At 37.9% G+C, this 18880-nt stretch overlaps 2 protein-coding genes across 4 annotated transcripts in view; one reads left to right on the top strand and one right to left on the bottom strand.

The window, feature by feature from the left end:
- LOC148062307 (MAM domain-containing glycosylphosphatidylinositol anchor protein 2) overlaps positions 1–18880 on the top strand; it is a 232611-nt gene that overhangs the window by 49137 nt on the left and 164594 nt on the right. The gene's annotated exons all lie outside the window — the stretch shown is intronic.
- On the bottom strand, positions 1077–10732 carry LOC148062308 (low choriolytic enzyme-like). Its single transcript, XM_087779039.1, has 9 exons — positions 10683–10732; positions 10531–10624; positions 3932–4160; positions 2770–2832; positions 2545–2691; positions 2352–2469; positions 1458–1636; positions 1294–1375; positions 1077–1209 (listed from the first exon to the last, which is right to left on the bottom strand). The coding sequence occupies exons 1-9, from the start codon at positions 10730–10732 to the stop codon at positions 1077–1079; spliced, it is 1095 nt and encodes a 364-aa protein (XP_087635165.1).

Raw genomic sequence — 18880 nt, forward strand, 5'->3', positions numbered from 1 at the left:
AAACAATACTAAATTAATTACATATTTCTTTAAGGGACATTAGTTGATATCAGATGGTGATTATTTTTAGATTTATATATTTTTTTATAATATTTTATTTAAAGTAACTCTTGACCTGTCAAGATATGTGTATGTGAGTGTTGGTCCCTGAAAATAATGCCGACATCAAACTATTATTATTATTATTATTATCAAAGGTCATTGTTTACCATCTGTTCCGACACTTCTTTAGGAGTATTATGCGTAAATATGTTATATTTCTTGGATGTTTGTTCTATGTTGCGTTAAATTAACATCCACCTGAAATTGATTGAATTCAACTTTTCTTTTAGTTTTTCTGACATCAAGAATCTGCTTTTTATCTAATCTTTAACACTAGCACCTTCATAGGTCTAGCTATGTGAACATTCATCTGTATAGACTTAGATTTCCCCACTCGTGGGCTACATAACATGACTTGGCGGGCCAGATTGAAAACATTTATTGTAAACCATTTTATAGGAAGTAACATTTCAAATACAATGAGTACGATTCTTAACATGGACAAGAGCTTCACATAAACAGTTGGCATCTTCTCCCTCCACTTATACTGGGTATGATGAACATATGAAATTATTTTTTTAAATGAACAGGAAGTAAAATCTTAGACATCCAGTCCCTATCTTGTGATGAATGACTGCCACACAACATCCTTTACTGTGAATTAAATGTATTTATACCTTTATATTAAATCACCAGTTGCCAAACAACCGGAACATGCTCAGCTGCACAATAACTCATAACCCAGTTTATTTCCTCCATGATAAGAAATAGTTGCTTTTATGACCAGTTTTTAAATATCACTCCACAGCTCTGCCCCCCCCCATAGAAAAATCACATTTTACACTTCAATTAGGATTCTAATTCAGGTTTATTGCTTTTATTACGCACATTTTCACACTCAATCAAGCAGATGGACATTGTTGGCAGATCAGATAAAGTGATAAAAGACCAAATGTACCAAAGAGACAAAATTTAAGCTATTTATTATCGCGCCGATGAACAGGATCATCATCAGCAAGAATCATCTCTCTGGTTCAGTTCCAGCATTTGTAGAGCTTGTTGATCCTGAGAATGTCAATATCCGACATGCCGTCTCGCTGGCCGATTGGGACGGAAGGGTCTGGGATAGGGACGATGGTTTGCATTCCTCTTATTCCAAAAGCAGTTCTGTAAAATAAAAATAACGATCACAAATATATCTACCAACAGTCAAACACAAAGATGAAGGAGTCTTTGTTGATACATCCCCACCTGCCGTAGTGCATCACAGAGGAATAGTCGTATGGCGTTCCCAAATTGTTTGTGTTTATCTTCCTGAAGTTGTAGGCGACATCTGTCGTCAAAAAACGTTGTTAATTATGAATCGATAATTACGTTGAGCCAGAGAGTTCTTAATGTCACAGGCAGGCGGTTACAGCGGTAAATGTTGTCCCGGAGGATTTTGACGTGCTCGTCGCGGTCACTGCGATTGTGTTCGTGGTGAAAACCGAGAGCGTGCAGCAGCTCATGCTGGATGATTCCTCGACTCACGCAGCCGTATCTCTGCAGGGACAGGGTCTGCACGTCTCCCACGTATCCCAGAAGAGACGCACAACTGAAACGGAGTGACATACAACAACACAATTAGATTTGTTGTTGGGGTGTCAAGGTTTTTTCAAAGTGTGTTCAAGGCTTTTCACCATCGAATAACAGGTCGTCATTCCATTTTCTACTAATCCCATTACACTAAAGCCCTTCCAGTAGATATCCCCCCCAACAGAAATCTTGTAGACTCACTTCCAAAAGGGAATAAATTGATAACTTTCATTTACCATTTTTTGTAGTTATAAGACACACTTAACATTCTTACATTTTCTCAAAAATCGTAGTATCCATTGTAAGAATCCACAATGCTCCATAGTATTACTCTGTAAGGCTACTTAGTATTACTCTGTAAGGCTCAGTAGTATTATTCCAAAAGGCTCCGTAGTATTACACTTTAAGGCACTGTAGTATTACTTCAGGAGGCTACTCGATGAGGTTCCATTGTAATATGCCTCATTGAGTAATACTACAATGCCATACTATATTTATTTTTTAATATGCCATTTTTAAACCGTGTATAAATACAATTAACCTATGAATACTTTTGTACTTGTACATACTGTATCTTTTCACAATCATAGCTTGGGAGCTGTACTGGAAGCAAGTCTCAAAACTTTTTGCCATTTTTTCAAAATAGGATCAGTAACAATTATTAGTGACAGAAAAGCTTTGATCCCTTCACAAGTATTGCGTGTTGTAGCAAAAGAAAAAGATGGTTGACTCACCCACTTGCTGGTTGAATGCTAAGGTAGGCCCTCTGAGCAACACGCGGTAGGAAGCGAATGCATGTCTTCGTTCCAAATTCCTCCATGGAGCTCAAGATTTCCTCTTTCTCTGCATTATCTGCACACATGGATCAACATATTTACATTAATAACAGTTTTAAACTGTGTTGTTGAATGAGCTTTTGACACGCACCATAGCGGGAGCTAATAATAAAGGGAATTTCAACGGTTCCGCTTCGGGACTTTGGCCACAAACAGCTGAACGGTTTGCTGTAGCACCTCATGGCGTTTCTTGTCCTCGGGATCAAAATGTCTCCTTCGAGCATGTAATCGGACGATCCTTTATCGGGGAATCAATGGATTTCAGATCAATATTAAATGGTCAAATTTTGTGTGACGGCAAGTTGTGTTGACTCACCATTGTTCATTCTCAGGATTGTGGTTGTGATGTCTTCCTTTTCTGATGAATCCATATAATTATCTAGATGAAGATTATTTGTTTACTCAACGTTGAAAGAGAGGGAAATCAAGTTGGGGACTTTTTAAAACACTCTCATATATACTTTTTTGGAAAGTTTTCGATCAAAGATAGTGGACTGAAGATTCACAAATAACCAGTGAAACAATATATATAGATATTTATATCTATATATACTGTGTATATTTAGGTTGAAGATTATTAAAAATGTTTTGGATAACGCAAGTTACCGTTGGCAATTGTTATTTGCTCCAAAATGAAACTAAAAATGGAAGAAATGACATTTAAAAAAATGCTATATCATCTTCGAGCAAAGTTCTGTCAATAGAATGTGTATAAGTAATATGTAAGATAAATATATAAGAGTCAATATTTAAACAAGTAAATATAAGTCTACATGGCGTAGCGTAATTTCTGTTGTATTAATTATTACTGTTAGACATTTCATTTTTAAAAACGAGCAGATATTCTTCAGGCTCTCTCTTCATTGTTTTTGTTCTTTTTTTTATGTACGCAATATTTTTTAGGGACACATTTGTCCACTTTTAACATACTTTTAGCAATCATAACATATATACACTCAAGCACACGCAGGCTGAAGATAACATTTATAAAAACCAAATAAATAAAACTAAATAATATTAGATAATATTATTAAAGAAAAAGATTGAGAAGAGTTTAGTCTCAGAGTAAAGTTCTGGAAATGAAATGTCTTATAAAGAAACATTGAATTGTCTCATAAGACATTTAGTAGTGAATAAAGACTACCTCATTTCTCTTGTATTGATTATTATTGTCTACTTATTATTACGTGTTTTATAAGACAGTTTTTATCTGAAAAGAAAGTACATTGGTAATTTTCTGAGCAGTTAACGAAACTGCATGTCTAATGAATTGTAATGAGTGAAAAAGAGTAAAGCAAAGTTAAAAATTTGGTACAATACAATCATTTAGAATGTAATATGCACGTGTATATTATACTTACCATCAACAGCATGATGGCCCTATGAATATAGACAATGGAAAAAAACAAAACATGAAACATATAACTACATCTTAATACACAAAAAAAATAACCATATTCTTCCAAGTCATCACTTACGTGTCCACAGCAGAAGCCCACAAGCGTCAGCATCAAAAGTGCGATCATTGTTGTGCAGCTCACTTCGCCTCTCCAGGTGTGAGATGATGCTGCACCTCGGGCTGACCCTCACTTTATACCAGACGCTTAAGGTGTGTCTGAACACACAGATTAGTGGCGAGGGTCCAGTGGGCTTTGACTCGGACACACAGCTGATGGGAGTGCCCTCCCACCCGAGCGCACCATTGCCCTACAGAGATAATCTCATTCTGTCGGGATTAGAGCGACCACGGGCTACCGTCAACTCACCGAGCATCAGATTTCAAATGGCTTTTTTTGACAGCATGGGGAGAAGAGTTGAGACTTTTCTGAGGTTTTTGTTTCAACTTTAACACTTGCTGGGTGGAAAATAAAACATTTAAAATATTATATGGTAAACTATTTTATCACTAAAATAAAATGTATTATATGTTATTATATTATATGTTCAGTTTTTTCTTAGAACGCCACTACTACCATTTACTTCTTCTTTATTTCTACAGTTAAATTCAAAATGTATTTATTGTTAATGGGTTGACTAACTTCATGAAATGGTAAACGGTTAATTGAAAACCTCATATCATCGTCAAACTCAGGGCGCCACCTACTGACCTCTAAAATACATGCTCCATGAAGCAAAAATGTGGTAATGAAAAATAAAGAAACGGATAACTACAAATGAGTCAAGCAAAGGCACCATATGAACTTTCTATTTTAAGACGGGTAAAATGATTATTTTGGTATTAAAGCCTGTAGAAACAAGTTGTGGAGGTATCATGATACAGTGCCCTTATTTTGAAAGGCCAGTAGATGGCACTCTCTGGTTTCTAATATGTGGCTCTTATCTACTAATTCAATGAAACCTGGCATGATTTTTACACTTATAGTTCCATCTAGTGACCTTTTAAAATAAAGAAACTGTATCATGATACCTCATCAGCTGTTTCATGAAACCTCATAAACACATCACTAGTTTCCTGTGTTGCCCGGCCATGGGAAGAACCAGATTCAGGTCGGTTGATGGCAACAGACTTAAGTTTCGATCCTCCGAGACAGTAAATAATTCAATTTTAACAGCACCCTTGGCTCCTATTTTAGCATCAATTTGATTCACTCAAATTTAACAAACACTTAAGATATTTACCAAAATGCTTTAGCCGAGCACTGGGACCTCCACTACGGCCTCCACTGTTCATTATATTCTACCAGAGGCTTTTAACTGTTCAAAGGGTTTGAGCTATTTTTCCACCGGCCTCCATCTCCAATTCAAATCAGAATAATAGCTCAATTAGCGGCTTTTGTAAAGTAGCGCGTTCATTACTAAAACACTCGCGCTGCCGTGATGGCCTCATCCACACCACCATGAGCCACACCTCGGCTTTAGTAAAACCCTAAAATCCGAACTTCAGAGATGTCTTGTCTCCAGAGGGCTTAAGATTTATCGTAGACATTGGCGATAAATCACAAGCTCGCACGACAATGTTTACCGGAGGAGGGCCGCCGTCGCGGGTTCACTGCACAGTTAACCGATTTAGGATCTGATTTCACCTGTCAAGGCCGGTGGCTTCGACCCGAGATTCCATCGCAACTTTTATGGGATGTAGTCCCCTGCTGTACATCATAATAATGTGGCATTTATTATCCCGAGAAAATACAGCGTCAGGGCGTGCGCGGCTACTTCACGGCACTCCTGTGAACCCGTTGCTGCCAGAGTCTTCTGTGCTCGTTGCAGTTGTCCTGGGGGCCTCTTGGGTGCTCAGGTAATCCAGTTTGGGTTTTCAGAGTCACCACAGAGAGCAGGTTATAGTGGATGATGTATCACCCGTCCCTTCGGTTGAGTTTCAGGCGTTAAGTCTGTGACTGTATGGAGAATTCTTCCTTTTTCGGTGATTTAGGCTTCAAGCACAACAACAAGGACATCGTACAAAAGACCCACAAGGCTTGAGTTGTTTTTAAATTTAACTGAAAATCTAATCAGGAACTGGATTTTCCGTTTCCTAAAGAATATTGTCTGGATGTAAGGAGTGAGTAAATAACAGTACCGACCAAAAGTTTGGATACATCCTATCAGTCAATGTGTTTTCTTTAATTTCACAACTATATGATTATAGATTATCACTGATGGCATTAACACTATGAATGAATACATGTGGAATTATGAAACTAAAAACATGTCTTATAGTCTAGTTTCTTCAAGGTAGCCACTTTTGTTCCAAGTACTGCTTTTCAGACTTATCTTTTTCTTGATTAATTTGAGAGGTAGGTGACATGGTCTTCAAGTTCTGTCTTATTTGGTTTATTTTGTGGAATTTCTTGAATTTTAACGGAGCCGGGGCCATGAGTTGTGTTGTCCAATAAGACTGTCGGCTGTGTTTGAACCCGAATTTTGCACAACTGTTGGAATTCATATCATGACAAGAACCAATCAGCTAAATGAAGAGAAACGAGTGACAAACATTTCTTTGAGAAACGAAGGTCAGCCAGACAAGAAAATTGCAAAAATGTTGAATAAGCCTGTTGTGTTTTTCTAAACTTTTGGCCTGTAATGTGAACACATGATTACACGTTATTAAATCTTCAACAGAAATTCGAAAAGTATTCAAATATCCTCAATAATTCCCTATTTGAAAGGATGATGTTATTATATGTTAATCTTTGTGTCCTTTTTGTTCGCGTTATTTCCTTTGATGTATGTTCTTGATATTTGCACTTTGTCATCCCTTGCACTTTGTACTTTTTATTTGCACTTTGTTCTTGTTTGCAAACTAGCGTCTGCTGTAAACTGGAAACCCAATTTCCCGAAGGTCTCCAGAGGGATTCAAAAAGTCTATATATATATTTATATACACTTACTGCACTTTTTATTTATGTTCTCATTAGCTAATAAAATCTGAAAAAATGGAGGTAACTGCACATTAGTTGCCTTGTGATTCTTCAAATCTCTGAGTCACTTTTGATTTGTCCTTTAATCCAGTTTGATAATATCTGGTGTTTCCACAGCAAGTACTAAAAAAAAACTTTCAGGATCAGAAACTTACATAGCCACAAATTAGGAATTTTTTTCTTTTTGGTTTCAGTACAGCATTAAAGAATGAAATAAGACAAAATAAGCAATAGAAAAACAGAAAAGAGCACCAAGGCAGCCATTCTGTGTCTGATTGATCAAAACTCCGTATTCAGTCATTAAATAAAGATCATTATAGACCTTTGACATCAACTATTTTTGGTCAGTTTCATTGTCCGCATCCAAGTCATGTCCCTTTAATGACGGTTTTGCTTATTTCCCATCTGACGCAGAGCAGCTCAAGTCTGTGTATGGGCACCCAAGGACAACCGTCAATGAGCAATATCCATTTACGTAATGAGACTATTACAGAATGCAGCGAACACCCGGTGTTCAGTGGGAGTGTGAGTCTCATACACGTACAAGCGTCAATATTTGTCAGCACAGATGCTCCACTCATTCCTTCCCATTCTTTGTTTGGTGCAACATTTTGTCCAGTAAGATGAGGATTCAACTTGTCGTATCTGTTAGCGTCACACCTGCCGCCTGTCGACGAACAATGACATTCCCAGTAGGAGGCGAGAAATATGATCGGGATCCTTATCGACGCCACTCGTATGATGGATGCCGCTTAACGGGTTTGTTACCGTAGAAACGCAATTGATCCGTGCGCGATCCAGCTCAACTGTTCTTTCATTGAATAATTGCGCTTGATAAATGAGCTGTCAAGTGCCTCGTGTGGTTGATCTGGAAACGACACCATTTAGGAGTCTTTGCCGAGGTGAAATACAATATTGATGAGCAGTTTTATGTTCCAAAATTCCAACGTAGTGTTATTTAAATTAGAAAATCAGTTTGCTGCTATACAAATCTATATAGAAACAAAGCGTGTGTCCATTGCTTGCATTTCATCTCTGTGCTGCAGTTATTTGACACTTATATGTCGTTATATATTTAATTTTAATACACTTGTAATGTTTACTGTCTTGTATAGTTTTATGGCCTTTTAAAGCAACATCACTGAAGCTTTGTCAAGTCATAGATCATGGCGCCCTGAGGGTAGAGGGAGTAAATGTTTGAGGATGGCTCAGGATTGTTTGGAAAGCTGGAGTCACACCCAACGAAGGGGGAATTGAAGTGCGACAGAAAAAGTACTAAGCCTCCTGAAATACTGGCTCGATGATTTGGGTTCTTGTTATCAGGAAAATATCCTTTTCAAATGGCAGCTGTTGTATTACAAGTGTATTATTAGTTGTCAATTAAGTACATTTTCCCAACTATGCGTGTTAAATTTTAAATACTACACCTAAATAACATTAAATTACATACATTAATGTACATTTTGCTGATGAAAAAACTGAGCTTTACAGATTGAAAGCTTGGGGTTGTGATGTCATGCTTCAAGGAAGGGGAGTACTTTTTTGAAGATGGGGAAGCGGAAAAACATGAGGGGGATTAAGTCTTTTAGTTTTACATACCGAAATGCTTGTTTCTTAGTTTGAATTTGGCAAAAGAGAAATATTTTCAGATAAAATAAATAATTCATTAAGTTAACCCACAGTGAGGAAATTTTTCAAGTCAATAAAAAATACTTTTTGGGTTTTGCTTATTAATTAATATATATTTATTTGCACCCACCCAAAATCTTTTTTCACTGTCGTTATCTGTTTTACTATGCAGTAAAGTCAACGCTTCTAGATTATTGTTACACTGTTAAGAAAAAGGTGAGGTAAGAAACTTTTCAATGTAAAATGTGCGTTTTATAGAGTATACTGTCATTTATGTGTATATTGCAAAATCCCGGTGCGTCTGAAAAGCAGTGTAAAGACTAATTTCAGTGTTATTTTGAGGAATTCATCTCTCTTCTCTTTCTTCACCCAAAATAAGAAAATCCCCCCGATGAGCTTTCCAGCGCTGCTGTTTTCCCGTCTTCATAATCACACTGTGTTGTGTTAAACATCACATGGAATAAGCACCCTTCAGTTAACAAGACTCTGTGGGGGGAAAAAATGTAATTCATTAAGTCTCGAAAACCCTCTAACCAAAATTAATTTGCACAAGACTGTAATAGTTTTGTGATCTTGTGTTGCGAGCAGAGGCAGCAAGTATCAAGTATGTGTTGCTACATAGATAAATCCAGAAATAACTTAAATATTATGAAGGGCAACTAGTGTGTTTATTTAAGTGTGTCTTAAATAGATTGTGAACCTCTATTTTACTCATCCGTATGCATCTGTACAAAACTCTCTTTATTGAAAAATTGACATTAGAAAATGTGTTTAAGCCCCGCCCCCTGAAAACGGTTTCCTGGAGATTAAATCTTGTTAAGCATAACCACAAGCACTCTCCTGTGATTGGTCAAGCATCAAGGTTTGTCACTGCTAGTCATTTATCCCAGAAGTGTCCAACTCGAAGGAACTTGTTGTATAAACAAAGCAGGGCGTGAGTACATCTGGCTGGAGGAGGAGTGAAGTCGATTATAATGGGCTCCGCTCTCGTAACCTCTTGTTTGCTAAGGTTTTAGACAAAGTGCTGCCATAGAGGTGCTCAAGATGGAACGTCTATTTTGGGGCAAATTTTTATTCTATTGTTTTAAATTTAATAATTTCCATCAGAATGCAAACTTGGTTTGAAAACCATCTTAGCTGCTGCAGTGCATTATGGGACTTGCATCGACCCAAACCAGGGACTGTAACCTGGCTTTGCTCGGAACACCAACTCCCTTCATCCATAGTGTTAAGCAAGTGAAACGAGACTTGTTGCATTAAATCCAGTTACGAAGTAATGTTTATGTTTCAAGGTATTTCAGGCTACTTTGTTCCGAACACCATATCCACTGCAATGTGACGTGGATAAATTAGAAATCCTTTATTTCCCCTTTGCTTTTTGGAAATAAAAGCTTCTCTGGCTTTTTGTGCAAGTTGTCCAATGGATTTGAATATTTCATGCACAAAAATAAAGCTCTTGGGATATACTGTAGTCCTGCAGTCGAGCTTTGAAGCTGATTTTAGTTTTGTCTTTTTTTTCCCTCATTATGCTATAAAATTAAAAAATACTTATAAGAGACGAACGTATACTCTTGAAAAGAAAACATATTTAACTCAAGATCATGCAGTCTTGAGGCTAAAGAGGGTTTTCCCCTGTCAGTGCTCTTGGATTTCATGAGACCTGTAGCTTGTTTCCAAGTGCATCGCTCAGTGAGAGATCTCTAAAACCCATTTCCTGCCTGGCTTGGAATAATGAGGTGCTAGAGCCTGCTGGCGAGGCTTTTTCTGCACCTCTCCGCCCGGTGGAACGAGTGTAGGTGCTGAAAGTCAAACCGCGTACACACACATGCACGGTCACACGTGCACGCCCGGAGACATAGACTTTCTCCCAGGAGGTGTTATGGATAGCTGCATATCACAAATCCAGCCAGCAGGCAGCACTGTCAGCCAGCCGGCTCTGTGGCCATTGATAGGACAATCAGTTCACTCCGCAGTAACCACAGTCGCTCTGCAGACAGTTTCTTGGCGGGCGGTGCTGAATCTTCACACGTTTGCCAGAGACTTTCCTCAGTGAGCAGTTGCTAGCTCACCTCTGGCCAACCATAAAGAAAGCTCTCGCCTTTCCCCGAGCCAATGGTGAGCGAGTCGACGGCGAACACTCTTCCAGCCATTCTGGGCTTTATCCTTCCCCACAGATGACAGATTAGTGACGTTTAGGGAAATCAAAGTGCAACCAAATTACCTGCTGTGCCAACGTGTAGGCTGGAGAGGGTTGGACGTGTTCTCCGACATGTTCTGTATGGTGGCGGTGGTCCGTAGGATCTCACCTGACCTCAGTGTTCGGTTTATTACAATCAGTGACAGTTCCTCCCGTAATAAGATTCCAAATTTACCAGCATGTTCTCGTAAAGACCCGTGAGTTCAGCGCTCGTAAAAGTGAACTGTCGCACCAGGGGGAAGGACGTGCTCGCTGAACTCGGGATAATAAGGTTTAATTGGACCGTAATGTGCATATGCAACTAAAAGACTCGCATCAAATGCTCGGCTGAAGGTAACGGGGAAATGTAAATATTTATGTTTATGGGCGCAGAGAGTTAAAGTTGTAAAGTGTAAAAGTGGGTCGCGATACAGTGGCTAACATTATTTATTCCAACCGCTAAAAAAGCAGGAATTGTGGGATAAACGCAAACACAGTAGGAAATATAATATTCAAGCAGCAGAATCTTCTCATTATGATTACATTTCCAACAATATTCAATAGTTAAATCACAACTTTCAATAGCGGACATCATCATTTGAGGCAAAGTTTACTGAAAAATACCTTTCCAAGCTCAAAAGTTTTAATATAATGAAGCTGTAGTCATATTCTTTTGTGATATTCAAGGCTGCAGTTTCTTTCCTGGTTTGCTGGTTGGTGGCTGCAAATGCCATCCATTTTGTGACCTTTCTACTATTTGACCCAGTCCAGCAATATAACATTTTTAATGCTGTAGTTTTGTCTGTTAAATAGATGATATGGATTCTGCTCCCAGGTTCTCCTATATTCTACCATCAACTATTAAAAAAACCACAAAGGATAACAGTAATGCCCTATTTAAAAACTAATAAATTGAGTGGGAATGAAAGAAATTAAATAAATAAATAAATGGAGTATATGGAAATAATATAATTTTGTTTATCAATTCTTAATTTCCACCTTTATTTACAAATGATGGCACTATTGATATTTCATACACATACACAAAGAGCCTTACAACCACATCCGTCCACATCCATTTGGCCTCCATTTAAAGAAAAATTCTAGAAGTAAACCTATAACCTGCTGGATCTGTAAATGTCGACAACATGGAAGAGGTAACCGACCCCAATCAAATTACAATTTAGTGATGTGAGGGGAAAAAAAACATTGAACTAGACAATAACCTGACATAAGTGTCGATGTACATTTGCTTTTAAATGCATTGGAGTACAAGTGTACAAAAAGGATCAAAAAATTGTGACGGGAGTTGTGGGTAAAAGGCTTCAAAACAATACTAATATTAAACACAAAAGCAAGACCACAATTATTCCTCAATAAATGTAGTAAATCTTCATTGTTTAACCTCTAGAAAACACAAAATATAACTGTATTTATTATGAATGCCTAAGCATGAAAACAACATAACATTGTTGACTGTGTTTTGTTTAAATCAGGAGAAAACTGATTACAACTTCAAATCGCTTGTGTGCTTAGCCAGCAAACTCAAGATGTCTATGTCTGCATTCCTTGAGTTATTATTACTGTTTCAGCACCACAGACAGAGGCAGCCCTGCTGCCACTGCAGGACAATGACATTTGTCTGCAGGCGTAGAAAAATCCTGAACATGCTAATGAGTTAATTAAACTAAAAAAAGCAACAACTGACTTTCCTGCGTCACTGACTGTAGACATGTGCAATGCATGGCCGTAATAGTCGCAGCTGTACGCTGACAAGCTCCATCACTTGTGCTCTGTAATGTGGGGGCGAGGAGATGAATCGGTTCTCCGACTCCCCCCCCCACCACCTTCACCCTCCACCTCCATCTCTCTGTGCTCACTATCGCAGCAGGACTTTGGCAGGTTCACACTGGCCTAATTTGAGCTGAACGCCGCATGCATACTCACATTCATGACTGTCTATGTGAACATACGGGGCTATAAATAGCACCTCCGAGAGCCACAGCTGTGTTCTGATTGTTGTGTAGTCTTAAGGCACTGTGTTGCCACAGAAGGGTTGGACAAACAAACCCACTCTCTTAATGAGCTCCAAATAGTTTAATACTTCACTTTTTTGTCCCCTCTAGCGTTCCGTTGTCTTCTCTCTGCAGAGCTATTTAGCTGCGTTTACTGTGCTGTCTGTGCTTTTAACTCACCGCGTGATAGATGATCTGTGCTGAGGGTGCGAAGCCGCATCTACACAGAGTCTCATTTGCAATAACGTCCAAGATGGAGCCGCGCACACCAGTGCGTTGCAGCGGGTAATCAATACGCCCCGACAAGCTGTGATGTAATAATATGCATGTGCTGCTGGCAAACCATTTTCAGGGCCGAACACACATGGATGACCCCGAGGATGAGTTGTTTCTCAATTACGGCGGCGGAGGAAAAAGGTGCGGAGTCGGAACAGTGTGTCAACACTGGTGTAAACAATGATGCTCTGTGATGGAGCACGGTCACCGTCGCTACAAACCACACTTGAGTTGATCCTGTTTCAACACGTCTGAATTACAAGCACTATCAATGTACTATGACTCTCTTCCACTTCCTCTACGTTAAGGTGTAGGGCCAAAAAAAACCAAAGGACCTGGTCCTGGTTAACTATTCAAATTGATCTTGGTAATGGAGATGTGCCGGACCATTAAAACAATTAAAGGATGCAGAGACTTATTGATGCGGGCAGGGAGCGGATGCTGTCCTCTGTGGTCTTATCCAGCAGACGGATGCTGGATTGCTTTCAATAAGTTAAAGCTGACAGGAAATGGTGTAAGGTTGCCAACTGCCAATGGCATCAATTATGAGCAAGTGATATCAATGTTATCCAGAGTCAACAGGCGAGAGTCTAGTTCTAGTTATTTTCTTAGCTATTTACTTAAGTTATCTTTGCATACTTGTAGGCTTCAGTTTCGTTGTTTTGCTAAGCAAATCAGGCTAGTCCAAACTACTGAGAGGGTAACCCAGCTGACTAAAGCGGCAATCAATTCAGTTAAGAACTGTTGATGAAGCTTCATAAAGCATTTTTTTTTTCAGTGATATGTTGATGACGCTTCATAAAGCAGTGTCTTTTTTAGTGATGTGTTGATGACCCTTCATAAAGCAGTGTCTTTTTTATTGACATGTTGATGACGGTTCATGAAGCAGTGTCTTTTTAATTTATGTTTTGACGAAGCTTCATAAAGTAGTGTCTTTTTAGTGAAGTGTCAATGAAGCTTTATGAACCATTATCTTTTTTAGTGATGTGTTGATCAAGCTTCATGAACCATTATCTTTTTTAGTGATGTGTTGATGAAGCTTCATGAACCATTATCTTTTTAGTGGTGTGTTGATGAAGCTTCATGAAGAAGTGTCTTTTTTAGTGATGTGTTGATGAAGCTTCATGAAGCAGTGTCTTTTTTAGTGATGTATTGATGAAGCTTCATGAAGCAGTGTCTTTTTTAGTGATGTATTGATGAAGCTTCATGAAGCAGTTTCATTTTTAGTGATGTGTCGATGACACATCATAAAGCAGTGTCTTTTTTAGTGATCTGTTGGTGCTTCAAAAAGCAGTATAATTGTCAGTGATGGGTTTATAAAGCTCATGCTAGTGAGGTGTCATGAAACATGTTAAGGGACATCAGATGACAGTCTCTGTTGTATAATATTTGACTCTGAATTACTTTTTTAAAATTAAAACCTCTCATGAGTTTTAAACTGATTGCGACACATTATGTGAAAACGACTGTTCCATGTTCAACAGTTATGACAAGACTTCCCAGGCTTTTTTACTGTACAAAATAAATGAACCCGCCATTTAAGCGAAGTACTTTCGGCTGTTTTCCCTTTCACTCCACTACTTGTTTTTCCATCTACTTTACTGTCAGAATTCCATTAGGTGAGCCAGAAAACTAACTGGTTAGTGGGTCCTTTGGGGTTGGTCTTAGGACATTAAGCCCACCGAGACAACAAGCCACAGCTGTTCAGCGTTTCCTTTTCCTTTTTTTGGAATTCATTTGTTTGTCAAATAATTGGAGAAGTCTCCAACGCTGCCAAGGATCCGCTCTGCCACTCAGGCAGTGCACAAATGTGGTGACAAGACTGCTTTTAGCCAAATCCAATTTAATCTCCATTGACGGTAGTGGATAAAGCTCCTGCCACCCGCTTCCCGACTGAGGCTGGGGCAAGCCACGCACTCCAGTGGGAGTCTCATTAAGGATTCAAGCCCATACTCGCACAGTAACTACGATTTCAGAATGTCTTTTGCGGGGAAAGTAATATTTGGCATTTATAAAGTACTTGAAATATTTAAATCTGACAGATAAACAATTGAACCTTTAATTCTTAAGAAATTCATTTTTAAGAATTAAAGCTTCATGCAGTGTTCCGGTGTTTGAGTGAGTCACTCCTTACTCATTTCATTCAGTCAATAATAGATTTGTTTTTTTGTTCGCACACCACCGACGTTTTATACAAGCCTGGGCACATTTAAGTGTCTCTTAAGGACATCAAGCCATTCACTTTTGGTTGAAATATCTGCAGGTACCACTTACTTTGATTTTCGTCGATAGATTCTCCGATTCAAGGTGGAATCATCCTGTTTTCCTAAGACATCAAATTGTTGAATTGTTGGGATCTGTTTTTCCTTAATCAACTATAAGTGTTACTTCAACTGTAAAGTGTCTTGAGATAACTTTATGATAAGACACTTTAAATAAAATTGAATTGAATTGAATTGATGGCAAGAAGTTATTTTAATGTGTTATCCCCTTACTGAGGTCACAGACCAGGGGTTGGAAACCACTGATTTATAGTATTTAGTGGACCTCTGTGTTTTTTTAACTGCCGGTGCAAGTCCATGTAAGGGCAGGGAGAACATACAAACTCGTCACAGAAAAACACATAAGCCTGAAGCTTCAGATAAAGTGCTGGATGAGCAAAAACTAAAATAACGAGTGCATGACTCTGCATTAGTTTGACTGACCGTCCTGATGTCTTGTTCCAGCGTTTTGCACTTCTCACTTCCCGCTGAGTGGCAGATGTGCTTTATATGCCAATGCCAATTCCCCTGTCGGCTGAAAAAAACAAGATTGTAAAAAAAAAAAAAAAAAGCATCTAATTAGAAATGTGCCACCAGCAGAATGATTCTTCTCAGCTCATTGCTCCCAGATGACCTCTGGTCTGCCACTCAACATACATGACCAGTCATTTAGCGTCCTGTAATTTATCTCTGGAGGGATACAACCATGGAATGAGAAGGAGGTTGGTAAAAAAAAAATGGATAAACGGGAATGTCAATTTATTAGATTTAAAAACACGTTTGACAATTTGTTGAGTAAACTACTTAAATATGTGAATTTATCTTCAGTATTGATTATAAAATTAGGGTTTAGATCATGATTATACCTGGCCGTTGTTATGATAATGATAGTTGACAAATTAAATTGTATTTTAAGAGGTAGAAAAACAAGTTACGACACAATTATATCTATATGATGACTATGTCAAATGACAAACAAGACAAAAAGAATAAATGTTAAATCTTTTCAGGCTGTTGCTCCTAAGCTTTGGAACGATCTTCCTCTCTCTTTGCGCTTGATGGAGTCTACTGACTCCTTTAAGAAACATCTTAAGACGTTTCTATTTGTTCAGGCTTTTCCTTGAATTTCTCGAACTCCTGTGTTGTTCTCAGTATTATCTTGATCTTTAAAGTATGTACTTTTTTTTTGAGTATTGTTTTGATTGTCTAAGCGCTTTGTGACCCTGGTCTCGAAAAGCGCTATATAAATAAATATTACTTACTTACTTACTTACTTACTTTTATGTTCCATGGTCATATGTTATTAAGACCCTCAGGTCTTCATGATTCCATACTGACTGCATTGCGGTTCAAACAGTGAGGGCAAATGATTCCCCCCCAAAAAACGTGATTCTATGAGGGCAGCCCAAAAACAACAGAGCCTGCTGCTTTCCCAAAGTCCAAATAACGTAATCTCAGGAGAGTAATTAGAGGGGAAGATTTAAATGGCAGCAAAAGGGCTTTTTCTTTTGATGGTATTACCTTTTTTAATGGTGTCTTTTGTCTGAAAAACCACAAATAATAAGCTCTAGTATTAGACTGATAAAAAAACATTGAAAAGACATTTCTAAGCAGAAGGTATTTTGGACCCTATCCTAGATGTTTGTTTTCGAAGTTGATGTTATGGGGGTTTCTTTTTCGACAATAATGGCTAAGGTTATGGTTCAGCTGTGGCATCTGTCAAGACATTCATGAAAACTAAGTTTGTCAGAAAAATGAATACCAGTAATTACCACTCTCAAACACTCAAGGTACTTCCTGTTGTCATTTGTTCGTCTCCCTTTTACTGACATTAAAACTATTTGTTAAATGCTGAGTATGTTGTACTACAGACCAGCTTCATTAGTTGGGATGGCTCCATCGACATATACAGAGGATCATACAAATGTTTGCCCCTAAATTGAGGAGCTAATATGTTAAAAAAAATGGACGACTCTTCTTGCACTATAATAGTAAATGGGCCCGAGTGATATTACAGAAATGAGGATTTAATTAACGAGTCTTATCACACTCGGCACAGACGCAGATTTGATTTAAAACATAAAGCATGATGTAATTCTGTGTTTTTGACACTGTGTTGTTTATGCTAATCTGTTTGCCAATAGACTTCACACTCATAACACTCCACACGCACAGCTGTCGCGCGGCATAATAAAGGAATGATCGTGACAATCAACCACGAGGAAGACGATTTAACAGAGTCATATTTTAAGTTGGATATTTAAACGCTGCAATGAATCGACTGGGATTGATTCACAACTGAATACGTTTGACTATTGACTTCCCTGTAGGTGTCGAATAAGTTTCTGTGATGTCGAAATAATTTAGTTAAAATACTTAAGAGCGATTTAGGAGAAACTTAATTGCAGAAAAATATGACTTGATCTAACTCATAGATATGTAAGTGGTGTTGGACCTCGCGGGGGGATTCAAGGTTGTGTGCTTGATGTTGTGTGATTCGTCCATCGGCTCCATTGTCTCCACCTGGACGTCTTTTTTCTCTCCGGGTGTCGACGTCTCACTTACTTCTACTGAAATCCCTCAGCACTTAAGCGCCTCTGCGTCTCTATGTGTGAAGATACTGTCAGTAGGGTTTCAATATTATTAGCTTTCATAAACGGTAAACAAACAGCATATTAACCAATAATGACGGTGATTTTTGTTTATGCTTGGGGGAAGCGATTTGAGACTCCACATACTTAACTGTGAGACTATTATTGTGCTCATTATATATGCGTTTGAGGGGGTTATTTGCTTTCATAAGTGAAAGAGTGTGTGTACGAGTGCAGCATTAATGGCTGCGCTAGTTAAAGTCGGTTTTATTTTTTTTCTGTTCCTCGCGTCCTCCAGACTGATAGATAATGTGACAGAGCAACTGTCTCAGTGGAGAGAGTGGTACTTTTGTCTGTTGTCTAATGGTTGTAAAGATTAAAATAACACCGTGACTGATTGACCACGTACACAATATATAGGGATTTAAAAACACATTCACAAAATTAAAAACAGTTGAAAAAACGGTATGTGCTTATACTATGGTGCTTCAATTAAATTACTTTATTTTGGTAAATGGGGTTTTTATTTTTCGGGTTGTATATTTATCTTGAATGTGCTTTTGGTTTCTTGGTTGTGCTTTGTCTCTATTTTGTAAATGTGCTATTTTTGTTTTGGTTTCAATTATTTTTTCTGAATATACTCTAGTTTTTTATTTTTATTTTTAATTCGCAAACCTAATTTACTGGGTGTGGTTTGATTTTTGTAAATCTGCTTGAGTTTCTTGGTTGAGCTTTTTGTTGTATTTTTGTAAACCTGCTCTTACTTTGGTTCTAAATTTTTTTTTGTAAACTTGCTCTAGTTATTTCATTAAGCTTTGATTGGGATTTTGCAATTATAATTTCTCTGCTGCGCCTTTATTTTTGTAAATGTGCTTGAGTTTCTTTGTAGCAATTTTATTTTGAGGTTGATCTTTTAATGTATTTTGTAAATGTTTTTTTTTTAAGTTGTAGATTTATTTTTCTAAACATTCTTTAGTTTTTTGATATATATATATTTTTTCTTAAGGGTTTTTGAGTTTCTTGGTAGTGCTCTTGTTTTTTAGTTTGTACTTTAGCTGAATTTTGTAAATATACTCTTTTTTTGTTTGTGGATTTGTTTT

The sequence above is a fragment of the Callionymus lyra genome, chromosome 17, assembly GCF_982586985.1.
Source record: "Callionymus lyra chromosome 17, fCalLyr1.hap1.1, whole genome shotgun sequence".
Classification (NCBI taxonomy): domain Eukaryota; kingdom Metazoa; phylum Chordata; class Actinopteri; order Syngnathiformes; family Callionymidae; genus Callionymus; species Callionymus lyra.

Coding starts and splice junctions, on each gene's coding strand:
- LOC148062308 (XM_087779039.1), bottom strand. CDS start 10,732: ATGTCGGAGAACACGTCCAACCCTCTCCAGCCTACACGTTGGCACAGC. Junction 4,161..10,530: donor TTCTTTATGGTTGGCCAGAG/GTGAGCTAGCAA, acceptor TTATCTCTGTAG/GGCAATGGTGCGCTCGGGTG. Junction 1,210..1,293: donor TCTGTGATGCACTACGGCAG/GTGGGGATGTAT, acceptor TTTATTTTACAG/AACTGCTTTTGGAATAAGAG.